Source organism: Microcaecilia unicolor, chromosome 11, assembly GCF_901765095.1.
Source record: "Microcaecilia unicolor chromosome 11, aMicUni1.1, whole genome shotgun sequence".
In the NCBI taxonomy this organism is placed as follows: Eukaryota; Metazoa; Chordata; class Amphibia; order Gymnophiona; family Siphonopidae; genus Microcaecilia; species Microcaecilia unicolor.
Genome location: NC_044041.1, coordinates 189,285,901 through 189,302,755, shown reverse-complemented (window position 1 = coordinate 189,302,755; position 16,855 = coordinate 189,285,901). Strand labels below are relative to the sequence as shown.

The 16,855-nt window shown below is 48.1% G+C and overlaps 1 protein-coding gene across 2 annotated transcripts in view; it reads left to right on the top strand.

Moving 5' to 3' along the window:
- PTPRU (protein tyrosine phosphatase receptor type U) overlaps positions 1–16,855 on the top strand; it is a 559,392-nt gene that overhangs the window by 271,440 nt on the left and 271,097 nt on the right. For both annotated transcript variants that reach the window (XM_030217348.1, XM_030217349.1), the window contains exon 4: positions 1,201–1,282. In XM_030217348.1, the coding sequence (XP_030073208.1) occupies positions 1,201–1,282 (82 nt within the window). The remainder of the gene's footprint in view (positions 1–1,200; positions 1,283–16,855) is intronic.

Here is a 16,855-nt window from a genome sequence, read left to right as displayed (position 1 = left end):
TCCAAATTCTATACTGCATGAATCAGAAGCCAAACGAAGGAAGAAGACTTCGGCTGGCGGGGGTTGGGATCCCCTGCCAGCAAAGGTAGGCGACGGCGGGCGGGCGGGTGGGGGGGGGTCGAGAGGGTCGTCGGCAGGGGAAGGGGGGGGGTCAAAGTTGTTGGAGGTGGTGCTGGTTGCGGCGGGGGGTGTTGGCAATGATGGCGGGGGGGGGGGGCGGCTAAATGTGCCCCCTCAACTCGGGCTCTGGACCCCCCTCCCGCCGAAGTCTGGCTACGCCCCTGGTATCTGGTTTCAAGAATAGAACCTCACTGCACAAATTTTGCGACTCATTTTGCCTGGGTAACAAGGCAGTTGCTTGGGACAAATCCTCTGAGTTACCCGCACTATTTTACATTGCGATTTTCATTCTTAAATCCTGGTGTGATTTACTGCATCTGTGTATGGCATCCACCAGCCCAGTTTTTCATAAGTCGCTACTGACAAATACATTGGGCAGCACAAAGCTGTAATATAATTTGTTAATCGTGAAAGGTTAGAATGCTTTAATCCGTGCTCCTGGGTAAATTCTTAACCTTAGAGAGCAGGTACTCTGTAACGACAGAAATGTTTTGAGAATCCTGGCAGGGGGAGACCAATTTTCCAAATTATGTGCGAGCAAAGAGCAGTCCTGGAAATTCCCCCCCCCCCCCCCCCCCCCAAAAAAAAAAAAAAAAAAACTTTGCTCCGTACACTGTAAGTAACTGTTCTTGCACTGTCAACAACGTTGCTGCTTTTACCTGTAGCAAAAAAGGGACAAGTAAGTCAGGAGAAGGAAAAGTGCAAACAGGGATTGCATTTTCTAGTCTCTGTGTGTACTTCCTGTGTGCGCTTTTCTATGTCTCAAAGCAGATGCAAATATATGCGCAGAGATAAAGCCAGGTTTTGTCTACAAAGGCAAGTGCCTGAATGTACTCTAGAAATAGCCCCCATGAGTGTATAGAGTCCTTCCTGGCTTTTCCACTTAGCATATCTGGATATTTGGTTCTGCATTTTCCATTGCCTTTCTTGAGAAAGTCGGAAGCACTGGTCTATACGTGCAGTGGGGTAAAACCGGGACTGGAGTAGCCCGTTCTTTATGACATGAAGCCAGACCTGTTGGACCTTTGCCAGCTGTCTTCCATCCTAACCAGCTGTGTAACGTGTCCCTTTGTCTTCCAGGTACTGTTTGAGGTGGTGGTCTCGGCTGATCGGAGAGGGTATCTTGGTTTGGACGATATTCTGCTGTTGAATTACCCTTGTTGTAAGTACTCTGTAGCCAAGGCCTAAACTATCAGTATTCCCAATGGGGTCAATTTTATAAAGTAGCGCCTAGCCGTGACAACTTATGCCTGCCATTGCCGTGGCGCAAGAGGGTTCACCCGCTTGTGGGCGCTGCAGTGCTGACCTTATGCTACTGTTCTATAATAGAATCTTGGCACCAAAATGTCGTTATAGATTTGGCGCGGGACACCAAGACTAGGCACTCATTTATAGAATTGTCCCTGTTGAATGGCAAAGGCAGTTAGTTAGGTCTTTCCTGTCTTAAATTGGCGTCCTTTTCCGATTTCTTGTTTTTATTGTTATTTTATCTGTAAACTGCTTTAGTTTGCTTGCAACGAAAGCAGTATAGCAAATTTTAATAAACGATAAACGATATCTCCTCAAAGTCTAGAGCTAAATCTGGTGAATAGTTTTGGTGAATCTAAATGGCAGAGTGTAATGTTTAAAGGCTTTCTGGTTGGCCTTTCAATACGGGTACAACGATTATTGGTACTTTGCTCTCCAACTGTGAAAAATGTCCATTTTTTAATTGTTTATTCAGTGTTGTTATTATTTTGTTTTGGAATTTTTTGCCTGTTCTGGTGCACCATATTGAATCTTCCTATATTGTATTTAGGAGGAAATTGAAAACTTTCTTATTTGATGATTGAGATGTTATGTTATAACTGTTGATCTTGTATGTTGTATTCAGTTGAATTGTTGTAAACTGTAGAGAACCCTTTTCAGGGGATACATCAGTATATCAACAATAAATTGATATTGAGGGGCATAAACAGCGGTCCTGAACCGTATTATCGAAAAAAATGACCGGCCATCTTTCATTTCGATAATACGGTTGAAGCCGGCCAAATGTCAGAGATGGCTGGCATCGGTTTTCGCCGATAATGGAAACCGATGCCGGCCATCTCAAACCCGGCCAAATCCAAGGCATTTGGTCATGGGAGGGGCCAGCATTTGTAGTGCACTGGTCCCTCTGACATGCCAGGGCACCAACCGGGCACCCTAGGGGGCACTGCAGTGGACTTCAAAAATTGCTCCCAGATGCATACCTCCCTTACCTTGGGTGCTGAGCCCCCCAAATCCCCTCCAAAACCCACTACCCACAACTGTACACCACTACCAAAGCCCTTATGGGTGAAGGGGGCACCTAGATGTGGGTTCAGTGGGTTGGGGGGGGGGGGGTTTGGAGGGCTCCCATTTACCACTACAAGTGTAACAGGTGGGGGGGGGGGGATGGGCCTGGGGCCACCTGCCTGAAGTGCATTGCACCCACTAAAAACTGCTCCAGGGACCTGCATACTGCTGTCATGGAGCTGGGTATGACATTTGAGGCTGGCAAAAAAATTATTTTTAATTTTTTTTTTTGGGTGGGAGGGGGTTGGTGACCACTGGGGGAGTAAGGGGAGGTGATCCTCGATGCCCTCCGGTGGTCATCTGGTCAGTTAGGGCACTTTTTTGAGACTTGGTCCTAAAAATAAATGGACCAGGTGAAGCCGGCCAAGTGCTCGTCAGAGCCGGCCTTCTTTTTTCCATTATCGGCCGAAGCCGGCCATCTCGTAACCACGCCCCCGTCCTGCCGAAATGCCCCCTTGAACTTTGGCTGGCCCTGCGACGGAAAGCAGTTGAAGCCGGCAAAAATCGGCTTTCGATTATACCGATTTCGCCGGATTCAGATAGCCAGCCATCTCCCGATTTTTGACGGAAGGTGGCCGGCTTTCTTGTTCGAAAATAAGCTGGATTGTGGCTTCGAAGGCCTGAAGTGAATATGTTATTAAACTGTAAAGAAAACAAACTGGTTGGTATTCAGCCCGTGGCGGTCAGCCATTTTTACGCTGCCATCAACTGCAGGCAGATTTAACCCCAGATATTCTATGTGGACCATGTCTGAGCACCGCCATTGAATATCTGGGGTCAGGTGATGATATAAGAACATAAGAGTAGCCATACTGGATCAGACCAATTGTCCATTTAGCTCAGTGTTCAGTTTTCCAAACAGTGGCCAAGCCAGGTCACAAGTACCTGGCAGAAGCCCAAATCAGCAGCTGGCCTCCTCAGTGTGGTTTATGTAGACAGAAGCTAGCTTGCTCCCTTAAATGCCGAATATCGACCCCCAGATTATTAGGAACTCATTTTAAAGGTAGTAAGTAAGTTCATGTTCTCCAGAGGTGACACCTCAGTGTGCGGGAAATTTATTCTAGGAATACCCCACAAGGGGTTTCTGCCAGGTACTTGTGACCTGGATTGGCCACTGTTGGAAACAGGATGCTGGGCTTGATGGACCTTTGGTCCGTCCCAGTATGGCAATACTTATGTACTTGGGATTCTGCATGGAATCTTGCTACTCTTTGGGGTTCTACATGGAATGTTGCTACACTTTGAAATTCTGCATGGAATCTTGTTGTTCTTTAGAATTCTAGAATCTTTGGGGTTCTACATGGAATGTTGCTATTCTTTGTTTTTCTGCCAGGTACTTGTGACCTGGATTGGCCACTGTTGGAAACAGGATTCTGGGCTAGATGGACCATTGGTCTCACCCAATATGACTATTCTTATGTTCTTATGTAAGGGAAGTGAGAGTGGGTTTAGAAATGCATTTTAAACAAACCAATAAATCATCTGTAGAGTGTAAATAGTTATTATTTTGTGCAAGGGTGGCAGGTTGTGCTCATAAGGGGACAATGGAAGAGTAGCCTGAGAATTTTGGTTGAGCAGTAAGGAAGATTCCTTACCCTATTAGGAACTCAGCAGTGTCACAAGTATCTGTTGAGTTTCTTTTCAGATAATCATCCCCTTTGTGGGGGGTAATTTTATGAACTATTTGTGTGTATAAATGGGCTTGTATAATTTTGTTACCTTACAGAAGTACATGTGGTGCAAGCTGGTGCATATTTTATACAGTAGGAGTATTCAGGAGCAAAGCATAGACAGAAACACAGTGTCTGCACCTTTCAGTCTACACATAATTTGTATGTACTTTTTGCTAGTATGTTTTATAAAAACACACAAGTGCTTATGTGTTTTTTTCTTTATAAAATAGGCACCCACCGCCCTATGAATCTAGGCACCCTGTTATAAAATTATCGTTTTGGGTGTCCAAAATTAGTACCAACGGACTTGAATTTTGTGGTTGAAATTGAACGTATCTTTGTCTCTTCTGAGACTTCCACAGAGCCTCCCTCAACCATTTTCTTGGCTGGTGTTTCCATCTCAATATCTGATATGGTGAAAAATTTAGGTGTCCCTAGAAAAGGCTAAAGCGGCTACAGCTCTTTAGCTTGGAGAAGAGACGGCTGAGAGGAGATATGATCAAGGTCTATAAAATAATGAGTGGAGTGGAACGGGTAGACGTGAATCGCTTGTTTACTCTTTCCAAAAATACTAGGACTAGGGGGCACACAATGAAGCTACAAAGTAGTAAATTTAAAACGAATCAGAGAAAATATTTCTTCACTCAATATGTAATTAAACTCTGGAATTCGTTGCCAGAGAATGTAGTAAAAGCAGTTAGCTTAGCGGGGTTTAAAAAAGGTTTGGATCGTTTCCTAAAGGAAAAGTCCATAAGCCATTATTAAAATGGACTTTGGGAAAATCCACTGCTTTATTTCTAGGATAAGCAGCATAAAATGTATTGTACTGTTTTGGGATCTTGCCAGGTACTTGTAACCTGGTTTGGCCACTGTTCGAAACAGGATGCTGGGCTTGATGGATTTTCAGTCTGTCCCAGTATGGCAACACTTATGTACTTATGTACACTGTGTCATTTAAGCAGATGTTGAAATATTACCTACTGGACCATCCAGTTGATCAATGATGCTTTCAGGTGTTTTTGCTCTTGTACTTATGCAGATTTGATGTTATGTAATTGATTAGTGATCTATATTGTTGTCTTTCTACTATTACATATATTGGCATGCCTTATACCCACCTCAGGTATAAGGCGTGATATAAATAAATAAACATAGATATAAAATAAAAGTGAAATTAAAGTGTATGTATTGATTTATGATCCACCTTGGATCAGATGGAATATAAATTATTAAACCGTTGTGCTATTTTTGGATCTTGTGATTTCAGAGCTTCCAACTCTCTGTTATTAAAACAAATTTCAGCTCTGGCTGGAGCATACAATTGGAGAGTTGAGTTTATGTTTGGACGGTTGCCGTTTCAAAAAGAAGGGAAAGTATTTTATTTTCCCACTGACTGTAAAATCAAAAACCAGCATAGGAAGATGGAGACATGCCAGTATGAGGAAAGCAGCATCTGGACTGGCTTGATTTGTTTCTGGTCAGCTGACCACAGAGTTAGGCAACTAGATCTCTAGCTTTGAAAATTGCCCTCTCTGAGTGGCTCGGGGCAGAAGTTATCAATGTGGACTGCTGTTAAGATAGGTTATTCTACCACTAACTCATACTGCCCAATATTTAGCGCTGTTTAACCGGTAAGAATGGATTCTAATCTCGGGGATCTAACCACTTCAAGTCCATGGTTAAGCAGCCAGATCTCTTTGAAAATTGCTCTCCTCTCTAGCAGTTTAGCATCTGCCACCATTCTTTAAATCTAATTTCTCTGTAATTTGAGAAAGAGGCATGTTTTTGCTTTTGTAGAATTGGTAGGAGTTGCCCTCATTAAATCTATTTATTTATTTGTTGCATTTGTATCCCACATTTTCCTACCTATTTGCAGGTTCAATGTGGCTTACATTGTTTCGTCATGGCAATCGCCATTTCCGGAGTGAGAGGTATAAGTGGTATAACATTAAAGATCATGATTGATGTAGTAGATTAGGCAGTCAAGTATAAAGAGATCGTATTCGCAATTGGGGATAGAGTGGTATTGCATTAAAGTTCATTCGTGGTAGGATTGACCTTGGTACTCGAGTATATAGAGTTAGGGTTTATCTAGTTTAGGCTTGAGTCTCGTTGTCTGGTAGTTAGGATTTATCGTTGTGGTATGCCTTTTTGAACAGGCTGGTCTTCAGTGATCTCCCAAAGTTAGTTAGGTCGCGGATTTTTCTTACGGCGAGTGGTAATGCATTCCACAGCTGCGTGCTTATGTAGGAGAAACTGGATGCATGTGTTAATTTATATTTTAAACCTTTGCAGCAAGGGTAGTGGAGGTTCAGGAATGTCCGTGCTGATCTTTTAGTGTTCTTAGGTGGTAAGTCTATGAGGTCTGACATGTAGACTGGGGCCTCTCCGTAAATGATTTTATTTTAATCCCATTGCCACAGTCCAGTCATGACTAGAGGGACTGGCTCTGGAAATGGTGACTCCAGTGATACAGCACTACAGGGACCTGTGGCAGGGGACTTGATCACTGTGGCTTGCTATGATAATCAGCAACCACATTTCACCATTTTTCAGTGTGATCATATGACTATTTGGTGAGTTGGCATCTTGGCCATCTAGTACATTTAAAACTAATTGGAGAAAATATTTTTTCATTCAATGTGCAATTAAGCTATCAAATTCATTGCCGGAGAATGTGGTAAAAACAGTTAGCTTAGCAGGGTTTAAAAAAGGTTTGGACACGTTCCTAGAAGAAGAGGCCGCAAACCATTATTAAGGTGGACTTGGAAAATCTGCTGCTTATTCCTGGGATCAGCAGCATAAAATCTGTTTTACTCTTTTGGGATCCTGTCAAGTACTTTGGCCTGGATTGGCCACTGTCCGGAAGCAGGATATTGGACTTGATGGACCTTTAGTCTGTCCCAGTATGGCAGTGCATATATGGTTAAGGGTTGAAATCAAGGAAATTGCTCCAGGTACAAAATTTAGATTATATCAAGAATCTTAAACATAAACCCATTTTTTGTATGGGCCTGTGAGGTCCCAGCATTTCCTAATGGGTTTTAGAAGTAAAATTTAATTACACCCAACATGAAACATTGTGTTGGACACAATGATGCTTTTGTTGTGAAACTTTATCTTGCCATGTCAACTACAATAATCTCTTTTCCTTCATGCAGGATAGTTCTTCATTGGAGCTTGTAAATCTGTAATACTTTAAGGGTGGGAGAAGTACTATATGGAGTAGCTACTTTCAACTGGGTTGTGATGCATAGAGATGGATTTGTCTCTGTGTCCCCGGCTCATTTTTTCGTGTTGAGGCATCTCAATGCTTCCTTTAGATGCAAGCTGTCAGATGGTGAATGGTCACATAATCATTACGACGTGCACACCGGCAATTACACGTCAAGTTAATGGCTGAGAGCGTACAATGTTGTTAACCAGTCAGTCTCTTGTTAGGAAGCTTTAATGATGTCCTGTCAAAGAGAGTTGGTGAAATAACTAAATCTATCCTCTAGCAAGATAGCAAGAGAACATGGTCTGGGGTAGTCTTCAGAGCCACGAACTCGAATGTCATTGACTGACCTATAGATTCCTGGCAAGCTTTGAGCCCAACGTTCAGGAAATTGATCAAACTGTATAAAATATATACAGTCGGCTTGTTAATGCAACAGTCCAATGACTGGAGAATTGACTAAGTGGAAACACTCAACCCCGGTAACTTGCTGTCCTAGTGCACAGTTGTAGCCACCAGTGGCAGGTCAAAGTTTAAAGCAGTGGTTCTCTGCCCAGACCCCAGAATGCTTTCCCGTCCCAAAGGCTCTGGTTTTTAGGGCCACTATCGTATACACTTGCTCTCGTTCTTAGACCTCCCCCTCTCCGTTAATGCAAGCAACGGTATCTCATGGCTATTTTGTGGATGTAGCCTGCAAATCAGGGCTGTTCATGGGCCATTTGTGGCCTGAGTTGAAAGCTGTTATTCTCTAGTCTCATCAAGACTTGGTTTTTTCTAAAACCCTGGTGTTACTGTATTCTGGGACTTGTAGTCATTGGTAAAAAAAATTCCAGATTGTCATCTGACTGGAAGGAGGGAAGAAGGGATGGAGGGATTCTGAAGGCTAGGACTGGGTCAGTGACTGGGCTGGGTCAGATGGAAACAGTGCTGAACCCTGGATGAGCTAAACATGACCCCTTTTTTGCTGAAGGTTAAGTGATTAACTGGTGCTTGCCTTCCTGGTGGCTGTGATCCCAGAAACTTTCTCGTTGAGATGTCTTATCTCTGTGAGTTGAAGAAGCTCCTTTTTCTCTTGTAGAGAAATAATTTCTTTCCATGTTTATGGCTCCAGCTTCAGTGATGTTCTTTAATGTTATTTCTTAAGGACTTTGCATCCTTATTTTTTTTTGTTACATTTGTACCCTGCACTTTCCCACTCATGGCAGGCTCAATGCGGCTTACATGGGGCAATGGAGGGTTAAGTGACTTGCCCAGAGTCACAAGGAGCTGCCTGTGCCTGAAGTGGGAATCGAACTCAGTTCCTCAGGACCAAAGTCCACCACCCTAACCACTAGGCCACCAGGCAGCTGTTAACTTTTTAAATCTTCTTGGAAGCAGAAGTCACTCATTAATGCCCATGGCGAGCTGCAAATGATTTGAAGAAGAGAGCATACCGAGCCAAAGAGGAGTCTTTGACGTTATCTGCTCACGGATTTTCAGCGTTTCAGACCCCACTCTCTGGAATGCACTCCCCTCAAATCTCCATCTAGAAAAATCCTACATTAGCTTTAAAACAAGACTCAAAACTTTCCTCTTTAAAGATAGCTATGACTCCTGACCTATCCCTTTGCTGCCTAGTTGCCGACTAGATTTGGACATCAGCATTCTGAGCTGCTCTTTACTCCTTTTTCCTATCACTAGAGGTATTTCCTTTATCTTTTCCGTTTGATTTTGATTGTACTATTGCGAACCACTCTAAAAGGCCTTTTATTGGGTGGTGTATCAAGCTAACTTGAATCTGCTCCCACTTGCTTCAGTTCCATGTGATGCACCAGCTCTGGCTCTCTAGTCCCCCTACTCCCTGATTTCAGGCGAATGGAAACATCCCATCCTCCACCCCATTGTTTGATCCTGCCCGGGAGCACTAACACCTTAAATCCAGTCTCTTAGACTAGCATCATGTTCTTGGCAATTAAAATATTCGTCTTAGGGAAGACCATATCCAGAGGATTTTCCGGCTTACTTTTGGAGCTATGTGGGCAAACCCTAAGGGCCGAAATTTCCCCTGCTCAATGGTATGAAGCTGAAAAGGATGAGAGACTATCTGGAAATGTTCCTTAAGAATAGTAAACTGTTTTGTAGAAAATCCATTAGCGTTGTATGTGTCATTTGAATGTTCTCTTGCGTGTTTCATTGGTATGATGCTGACATCGTATTATATTATATTATATGTATTATATACAGCGCTGCGTATGCCTTGTAGCGCTATAGAAATGATAAATAGTAGTAAATAGTAGTATATCTGTTATTTGATTGCTCTTCTGTGCTGCTGTTTTATATGATAACTAGTAAAAAAGGCCCGTTTCTGACACAAATGAATCGGGCGCTAGCAAGGTTTTCCTCGGATTGTGTATGTTTGAGAGAGTGTATGTGAGAGTGTGTGTGAGAGAGAGTGAATATGTGAGTGTGTCTGTGAGAGAGACAGTGTGTGTGTGAGAATGAGAGTGTGTGCAAGTGCGTATGTGAGACACAGTGTGAGAAAGAGTGTGTTTCACACAGATACAGTGTGTGCGAGAGAGAGAGTGTGTGTGAGACACAGACTCTGTGAGACTGAGTGTATGAGACCAAGAGAGTGTGTGAGTGACTGTGTGACACATAGAGAGTGAATGTGATACAGTGTGAGACATAGAGTGTGTGAGAGTGAGAGAGAGAAAAGCATTGACTGTGAGAGAGAGAGTGTGTGTGTGACAGAGATAACTCTCCCCCCCCTCTCTGGTGCCAGGCACCCCCTCCCTCCCTCCCTCTTGTTTCAGGCCCCCCTTCTCTCTCTCTGGTGTCTGAGTGTTACTGTGCAGGACACTGAGCTCTGGCTGTGCTTCAAGGAACTGACCAATCCTATTTAATAGAATGCACCTCCAACATTCTGAAGCCGAGAAACCTTGTGTGGTTGGTCACTTCTGCTTGTGACGAGCCCGGAAGTACGTGATGTCAATTCAGGAGATGTGGGTTTCACCACCATGCATTTAGAACGTTGGGAGTTGTGGAGGCTTCATAGAATGTTGGAGGTGCGTTTTATATAGAGAGATGTTTATATTGTACTATTTATTCTCCGAGGACAAGCAGGCTGCTTGTTCTCACTGATGGGTGACGTCCACGGCAGCCCCTCCAATCGGAAACTTCACTAGCAAAGTCCTTTGCTAGCCCTCGCGCGCCCGCGCGCACCGCGCATGCGCGGCCGTCTTCCCGCCCGAAACCGGCTCGAGCCGGCCAGTCTTCTTTTGTCCGCACTCGGTACGGTCGTGTTTCGCCGTGTCGGGCCCCGGAAAGTTGACCTCGCGCGTCCAAATTGTTTTTTGAGCGTGTTTTTTCTTCGGAAAAGCTTTTTCTAAAGTCGGGAAGTGCTCCGGAAACCCTCCACCGGGTTTCGTGTCAATCCTCCCCGTACTTCCAGCTTTTTGTCCCGGTAAGTTTTCTTTCGTCGTCGGGGTAGGCCTCTTTTTGGCCTCGGTCGAGATTTTTCTCCCTCTAAATTTTGGTGCTTCAATTTTCGCCATTTCGGCTTTTGATTTCGCCGGCGTGATTTTTCCGCCCATGACATCGAAGCCTTCCAGCGGCTTCAAGAAGTGCACCCAGTGCGCCCGGGTTATCTCGCTCACTGATCGACACTCGTCGTGTCTTCAGTGTCTGGGGGCCGAGCACCGCCCTCAGAACTGCAGTCTGTGTTCCCTGCTTCAAAGGCGGACTCAGGTAGCGAGACTAGCCCAGTGGAACGTGTTGTTCTCGGGCTCTTCGTCGGCATCGGCACCGGGATCTTCGAGTGCATCGACGTCGTCAGCGTCCAGACCATCTTCCTCGGCCGCCCTTGCATCGAGCGCATCGAGGCATCGGGCCTCTGCATCGGCGCCGAGACATCGGATAGCTGCATCGACGTCGGTGGTACCAGGACCTCGTCTGCTGATGTCGTCGGACGGTGGTGCATCGGGTGGAGTGCAGGTGAGGGCTGTCCATTCCCCTGCTGGTGGCGGTGAGCCCTCGGGTGGGTCTCCTCCTACCCTGAGGGCTCCTGCGGTACAGCCCCCCCGAGATCGACCCTCTTCGGTCTCGGCCCCGAGGAAGCGACGGGTGGATTCGACGTCCTCCTCGTCGGTGCCGGGGAGCTCCGGTGACATGCTTCGGAAGAAGTCGAAGAAGCATCGACACCGGTCCCCTCCCCGCGTCGGCACCGAGAGCTCTGGGTCGCCGAGGGAGTCGGCACCCAGCAGGCATCGGCACCGAGAGGACCGCTCACCCTCTGTTCAGGAGGTGTCGATGCGCTCCGCTCTGGACAGCCCGGAACAGCCTCCACGTCCGGAACAGGTACTGACGTCGACGCCTGCATCGACCTCCATGCCTTTCTCTGCAGCCGCTCTGAACGAGAGCCTCCGGGCCGTTCTCCCAGAGATTCTGGGGGAGCTGTTGCGCCCTACCCCTCCGGTACCGGCGGTGCTTGCGCCTCCGGTACCGTCGAGCGTGGCGCCGGCTGGCCCATCGCCCGGGGTGAGGTCCCCGACGTCGGTACCGCGTGCGGTGCCGACTGCGGCCACCTCCCAGGAGGGCTCCCCGACTACGTCGGCGGAGGGAGCTTCGCCGATGCGGGCGGGGGAGTCTACCTCTCGACGCCCCCATCGTGGACGTGGCTCCACGGAGTCGAGCCGGGCCCGGTTGCAGACGCAGGTCCGTGAACTTGTGTCTGACACCGAGGGTGAAGCCTCGTGGGAAGAAGAAGAAGATCCCAGATATTTCTCTGACGAGGAGTCTGAGGGTCTTCCTTCTGATCCCACTCCCTCTCCTGAAAGACAGCTTTCTCCTCCTGAGAGTCTGTCTTTTGCTTCCTTTGTCCGGGAGATGTCTACGGCCATCCCCTTCCCGGTGGTTGTGGAGGACGAGCCCAGGGCTGAAATGTTTGAGCTCCTGGACTATCCTTCTCCACCTAAGGAAGCGTCCACTGTTCCCTTGCATCATGTCCTAAAAAAGACATTGCTTGCGAACTGGACGAAACCTCTAACTAATCCCCACATCCCCAAGAAGATCGAGTCCCAGTACCGGATCCATGGGGACCCAGAGCTGATGCGCACCCAGTTGCCTCACGACTCTGGAGTTGTGGATCTGGCCCTAAAGAAGGCTAAGAGTTCTAGAGAGCATGCTTCGGCGCCCCCGGGCAAAGACTCTAGAACCTTAGACTCCTTTGGGAGGAAGGCCTACCATTCCTCTATGCTCGTGTCCAAGATCCAGTCTTACCAGCTCTACACGAGCATCCACATGCGGAACAATGTGCGGCAGTTGGCGGGCTTGGTTGATGCTCTTCCCCCTGAGCAAGCCAAGCCTTTTCAGGAGGTGGTCAGGCAGCTGAAGGCGTGCAGAAAATTCCTGGCCAGAGGAGTTTATGACACTTTTGATGTTGCGTCCAGGGCCGCTGCTCAAGGTGTGGTGATGCGCAGGCTCTCATGGCTGCGTGCCGCCGACCTGGAGAATAGAATCCAGCAGCGGATTGCGGACTCGCCTTGCCGTGCGGATAACATTTTTGGCGAAAAAGTCGAACAGGTGGTAGAGTCTCTCCACCAGCGGGACACCGCATTCGACAAATTCGCCCGCCGGCAGCCTTCAGCTTCTACCTCTACAGGTAGACGATTTTTCGGGGGAAGGAAGACTGTTCCCTATACTTCTGGCAAGCGTAGGTACAATCCTCCTTCCCGACAGCCTGCGGCCCAGGCTAAGCCCCAGCGCGCTCGCTCTCGTCAGCAGCGTGCGCCTCAGCAAGGCCCCGCGGCTCCCCAGCAAAAGCAAGGGGCGAGCTTTTGACTGGCTCCAGCAGAGCATAGCCGACATCCAAGTGTCAGTGCCGGGCGACCTGCCAGTCGGGGGGAGGTTGAAAGCTTTTCACCAAAGGTGGCCTCTCATAACCTCCGATCTGTGGGTTCTCCAAATAGTCCGGCAAGGATACACCCTCAATTTGGCCTCAAAACCTCCAAATTGTCCACCGGGAGCTCAGTCTTACAGCTTCCAGCACAAGCAGGTACTTGCAGAGGAACTCTCCGCCCTTCTCAGCGCCAATGCGGTCGAGCCCGTGCCATCCGGGCAAGAAGGGCTGGGATTCTTTCCAGGTACTTCCTTGTGGAAAAGAAAACAGGGGGGATGCGTCCCATCCTAGACCTAAGGGCCCTGAACAAGTATCTCGTAAAAGAAAAGTTCAGGATGCTTTCCCTGGGCACCCTTCTCCCCATGATTCAGCAAAACGATTGGCTATGCTCTCTGGACTTGAAGGATGCCTATACACACATCCCGATACTGCCAGCTCACAGACAGTATCTGCGATTTCAGCTGGGCACACGCCACTTCCAGTACTGTGTGCTACCCTTTGGGCTCGCCTCTGCACCCAGGGTGTTCACAAAGTGCCTAGCTGTGGTAGCAGCGGCGCTTCGCAGGCTGGGGGTGCACGTGTTCCCATATCTCGACGATTGGCTGGTGAAGAACACATCCGAGGCAGGAGCCCTGCAGTCCATGCAGATGACTATTCGCCTCCTGGAGCTACTGGGGTTTGTGATAAATTACCCAAAGTCCCATCTTCTCCCAGTGCAGAAACTCGAATTCATCGGAGCCCTGCTGGATTCTCGGACGGCTCGCGCCTATCTCCCAGAGACGAGAGCCAACAACTTGTTGTCCCTCGTCTCGCGGGTGCGAGCGTCCCAGCAGATCACAGCTCGGCAGATGTTGAGATTGCTGGGCCACATGGCCTCCACAGTTCATGTGACTCCCATGGCCCGCCTTCACATGAGATCTGCTCAATGGACCCTAGCCTCCCAGTGGTATCAGGCCGCTGGGGTCTAGAGGACGTGATCCACCTGTCCACGAGTTTTCTCGAATCCCTGTTTTGGTGGACGATTTGCTCCAATTTGACTCTGGGACGTCCCTTCCAAATTCCTCAGCCACAAAAAGTGCTGACCACGGATGCGTCTCTCCTGGGATGGGGAGCTCATGTCGATGGGCTTCACACCCAAGGAAGTTGGTCCCTCCAAGAAAGCGATCTACAGATCAATCTTCTGGAGTTGCGAGCGATCTGGAACGCTCTGAAGGCTTTCAGAGATCGGCTGTCCCACCAAATTATCCAAATTCAGACAGACAACCAGGTTGCCATGTACTATGTCAACAAGCAGGGGGGCACCGGATCTCGCCCCCTGTGTCAGGAAGCCGTCAGCATGTGGCTCTGGGCTCGCCGTCAGGGCATGGTGCTCCAAGCCACATATCTGGCAGGCGTAAACAACAGTCTGGCCGACAGGTTGAGCAGGATTATGCAACCTCACGAGTGGTCGCTCAATTCCCGTGTGGTGCGTCAGATCTTCCAGGCGTGGGGCACCCCCCTGGTGGATCTCTTCGCATCTCAAGTGAACCACAAGGTCCCTCAGTTCTGTTCCAGACTTCAGGCCCACGGCAGACTGGCGTCGGATGCCTTCCTCCTGGATTGGGGGGAAGGTCTGCTGTATGCTTATCCTCCCATACCTCTGGTGGGGAAGACTTTGTTGAAACTCAAGCAAGACCGAGGCACCATGATTCTGATTGCTCCCTTTTGGCCGCGTCAGATCTGGTTCCCTCTTCTTCTGGAGTTATCCTCCGAAGAACCGTGGAGATTGGAGTGTTTTCCGACCCTCATCACGCAGGACGACGGGGCTCTTCTGCATCCCAACCTCCAGTCCCTGGCTCTCACGGCCTGGATGTTGAGGGCGTAGGTTTTGCCTCTTTGGGTCTGCCAGAGGGTGTCTCCCGCATCTTGCTTGCTTCCAGGAAAGACTCCACTAAGAGAAGTTACTTCTTTCATTGGAGGAGGTTTGCCGTCTGGTGTGACAGCAAGGCCCTAGATCCTCGCTCTTGTCCTACACAGACCCTGCTTGAATACCTTCTGCACTTGTCTGAGTCTGGTCTCAAGACCAACTCCGTAAGGGTTCACCTTAGTGCAATCAGTGCATACCATTACCAAGTGGAAGGTAAGCCGATCTCAGGACAGCCTTTAGTTGTTCGCTTCATGAGAGGTTTGCTTTTGTCAAAGCCCCCTGTCAAGCCTCCTACAGTGTCATGGGATCTCAATGTCGTTCTCACCCAGCTGATGAAACCTCCTTTTGAGCCACTGAATTCCTGCCATCCGAAGTACTTGACCTGGAAGGTCATTTTCTTGGTGGCAGTTACTTCGGCTCGTAGAGTCAGCGAGCTTCAGGCCCTGGTAGCCCAGGCCCCTTACACCAAATTTCATCACAACAGAGTAGTCCTCCGCACTCACCCTAAGTTTCTGCCAAAGGTCGTGTCGGAGTTCCATCTGAACCAGTCAATTGTCTTGCCAACATTCTTTCCCCGTCCTCATTCCTGCCCTGCTGAACGTCAGCTGCACACATTGGACTGCAAGAGAGCATTGGCCTTCTACCTGGAGCGGACACAGCCCACCAGACAGTCCGCCCAATTGTTTGTTTCTTTTGACCCCAATAGGAGGGGAGTGGCTGTAGGGAAACGCACCATATCCAATTGGCTAGCAGATTGCATTTCCTTCACTTACTCCCAGGCGGGGCTGGCTCTTGAGGGTCATGTCACGGCTCATAATGTTAGAGCCATGGCTGCGTCGGTAGCCCACTTGAAGTCAGCCTCCATTGAAGAAATTTGCAAAGCTGCGACGTGGGCTTCTGTCCACACATTCACATCCCATTACTGCCTGCAGCAGGATACCCGACGCGACAGTCGGTTCGGGCAGTCAGTTCTTCAGAACCTGTTTGGGCTTTAGGATCCAACTCCACCCCCCGAGGGCCCTGTTTGTTCTGTTCCAGGCTGCACTCTCAGTTAGTTGGTAAATTTTTTAGGTCAATCTCAGTTATGTCCTCGCCGTTGCGAGGCCCAATTGACCAATGTTGTTGTTTTGAGTGAGCCTGGGGGCTAGGGATACCCCATCAGTGAGAACAAGCAGCCTGCTTGTCCTCGGAGAAAGCGAATGCTACATACCTGTAGAAGGTATTCTCCGAGGACAGCAGGCTGATTGTTCTCACCAACCCGCCCGCCTCCCCTTTGGAGTTGTGTCTTCCCTTGAAGTGTATTGTCTTGCTACATACTGGACTGGCCGGCTCGAGCCGGTTTCGGGCGGGAAGACGGCCGCGCATGCGCGGTGCGCGCGGGCGCGCGAGGGCTAGCAAAGGACTTTGCTAGTGAAGTTTCCGATTGGAGGGGCTGCCGTGGACGTCACCCATCAGTGAGAACAATCAGCCTGCTGTCCTCGGAGAATACCTTCTACAGGTATGTAGCATTCGCTTTATATTTGTTACATGGTTGTTCTATAGTGCTGTTAAATGTGTATATTTCTGATACTGTTTCATGGTCTATTAGGTTTCAATTTGTTTCCAAGTTTATCTCACTGATTGTTTTTATGTTTAGATTTGGTCATTTTAAGATTGTTATGCTGTTAACAAAACTGTAAGTTTTATGTTAATCTCTTCATAAAGACGGTTAATAAATTTAAATAAATAAATAAATTCCAATAAATAAA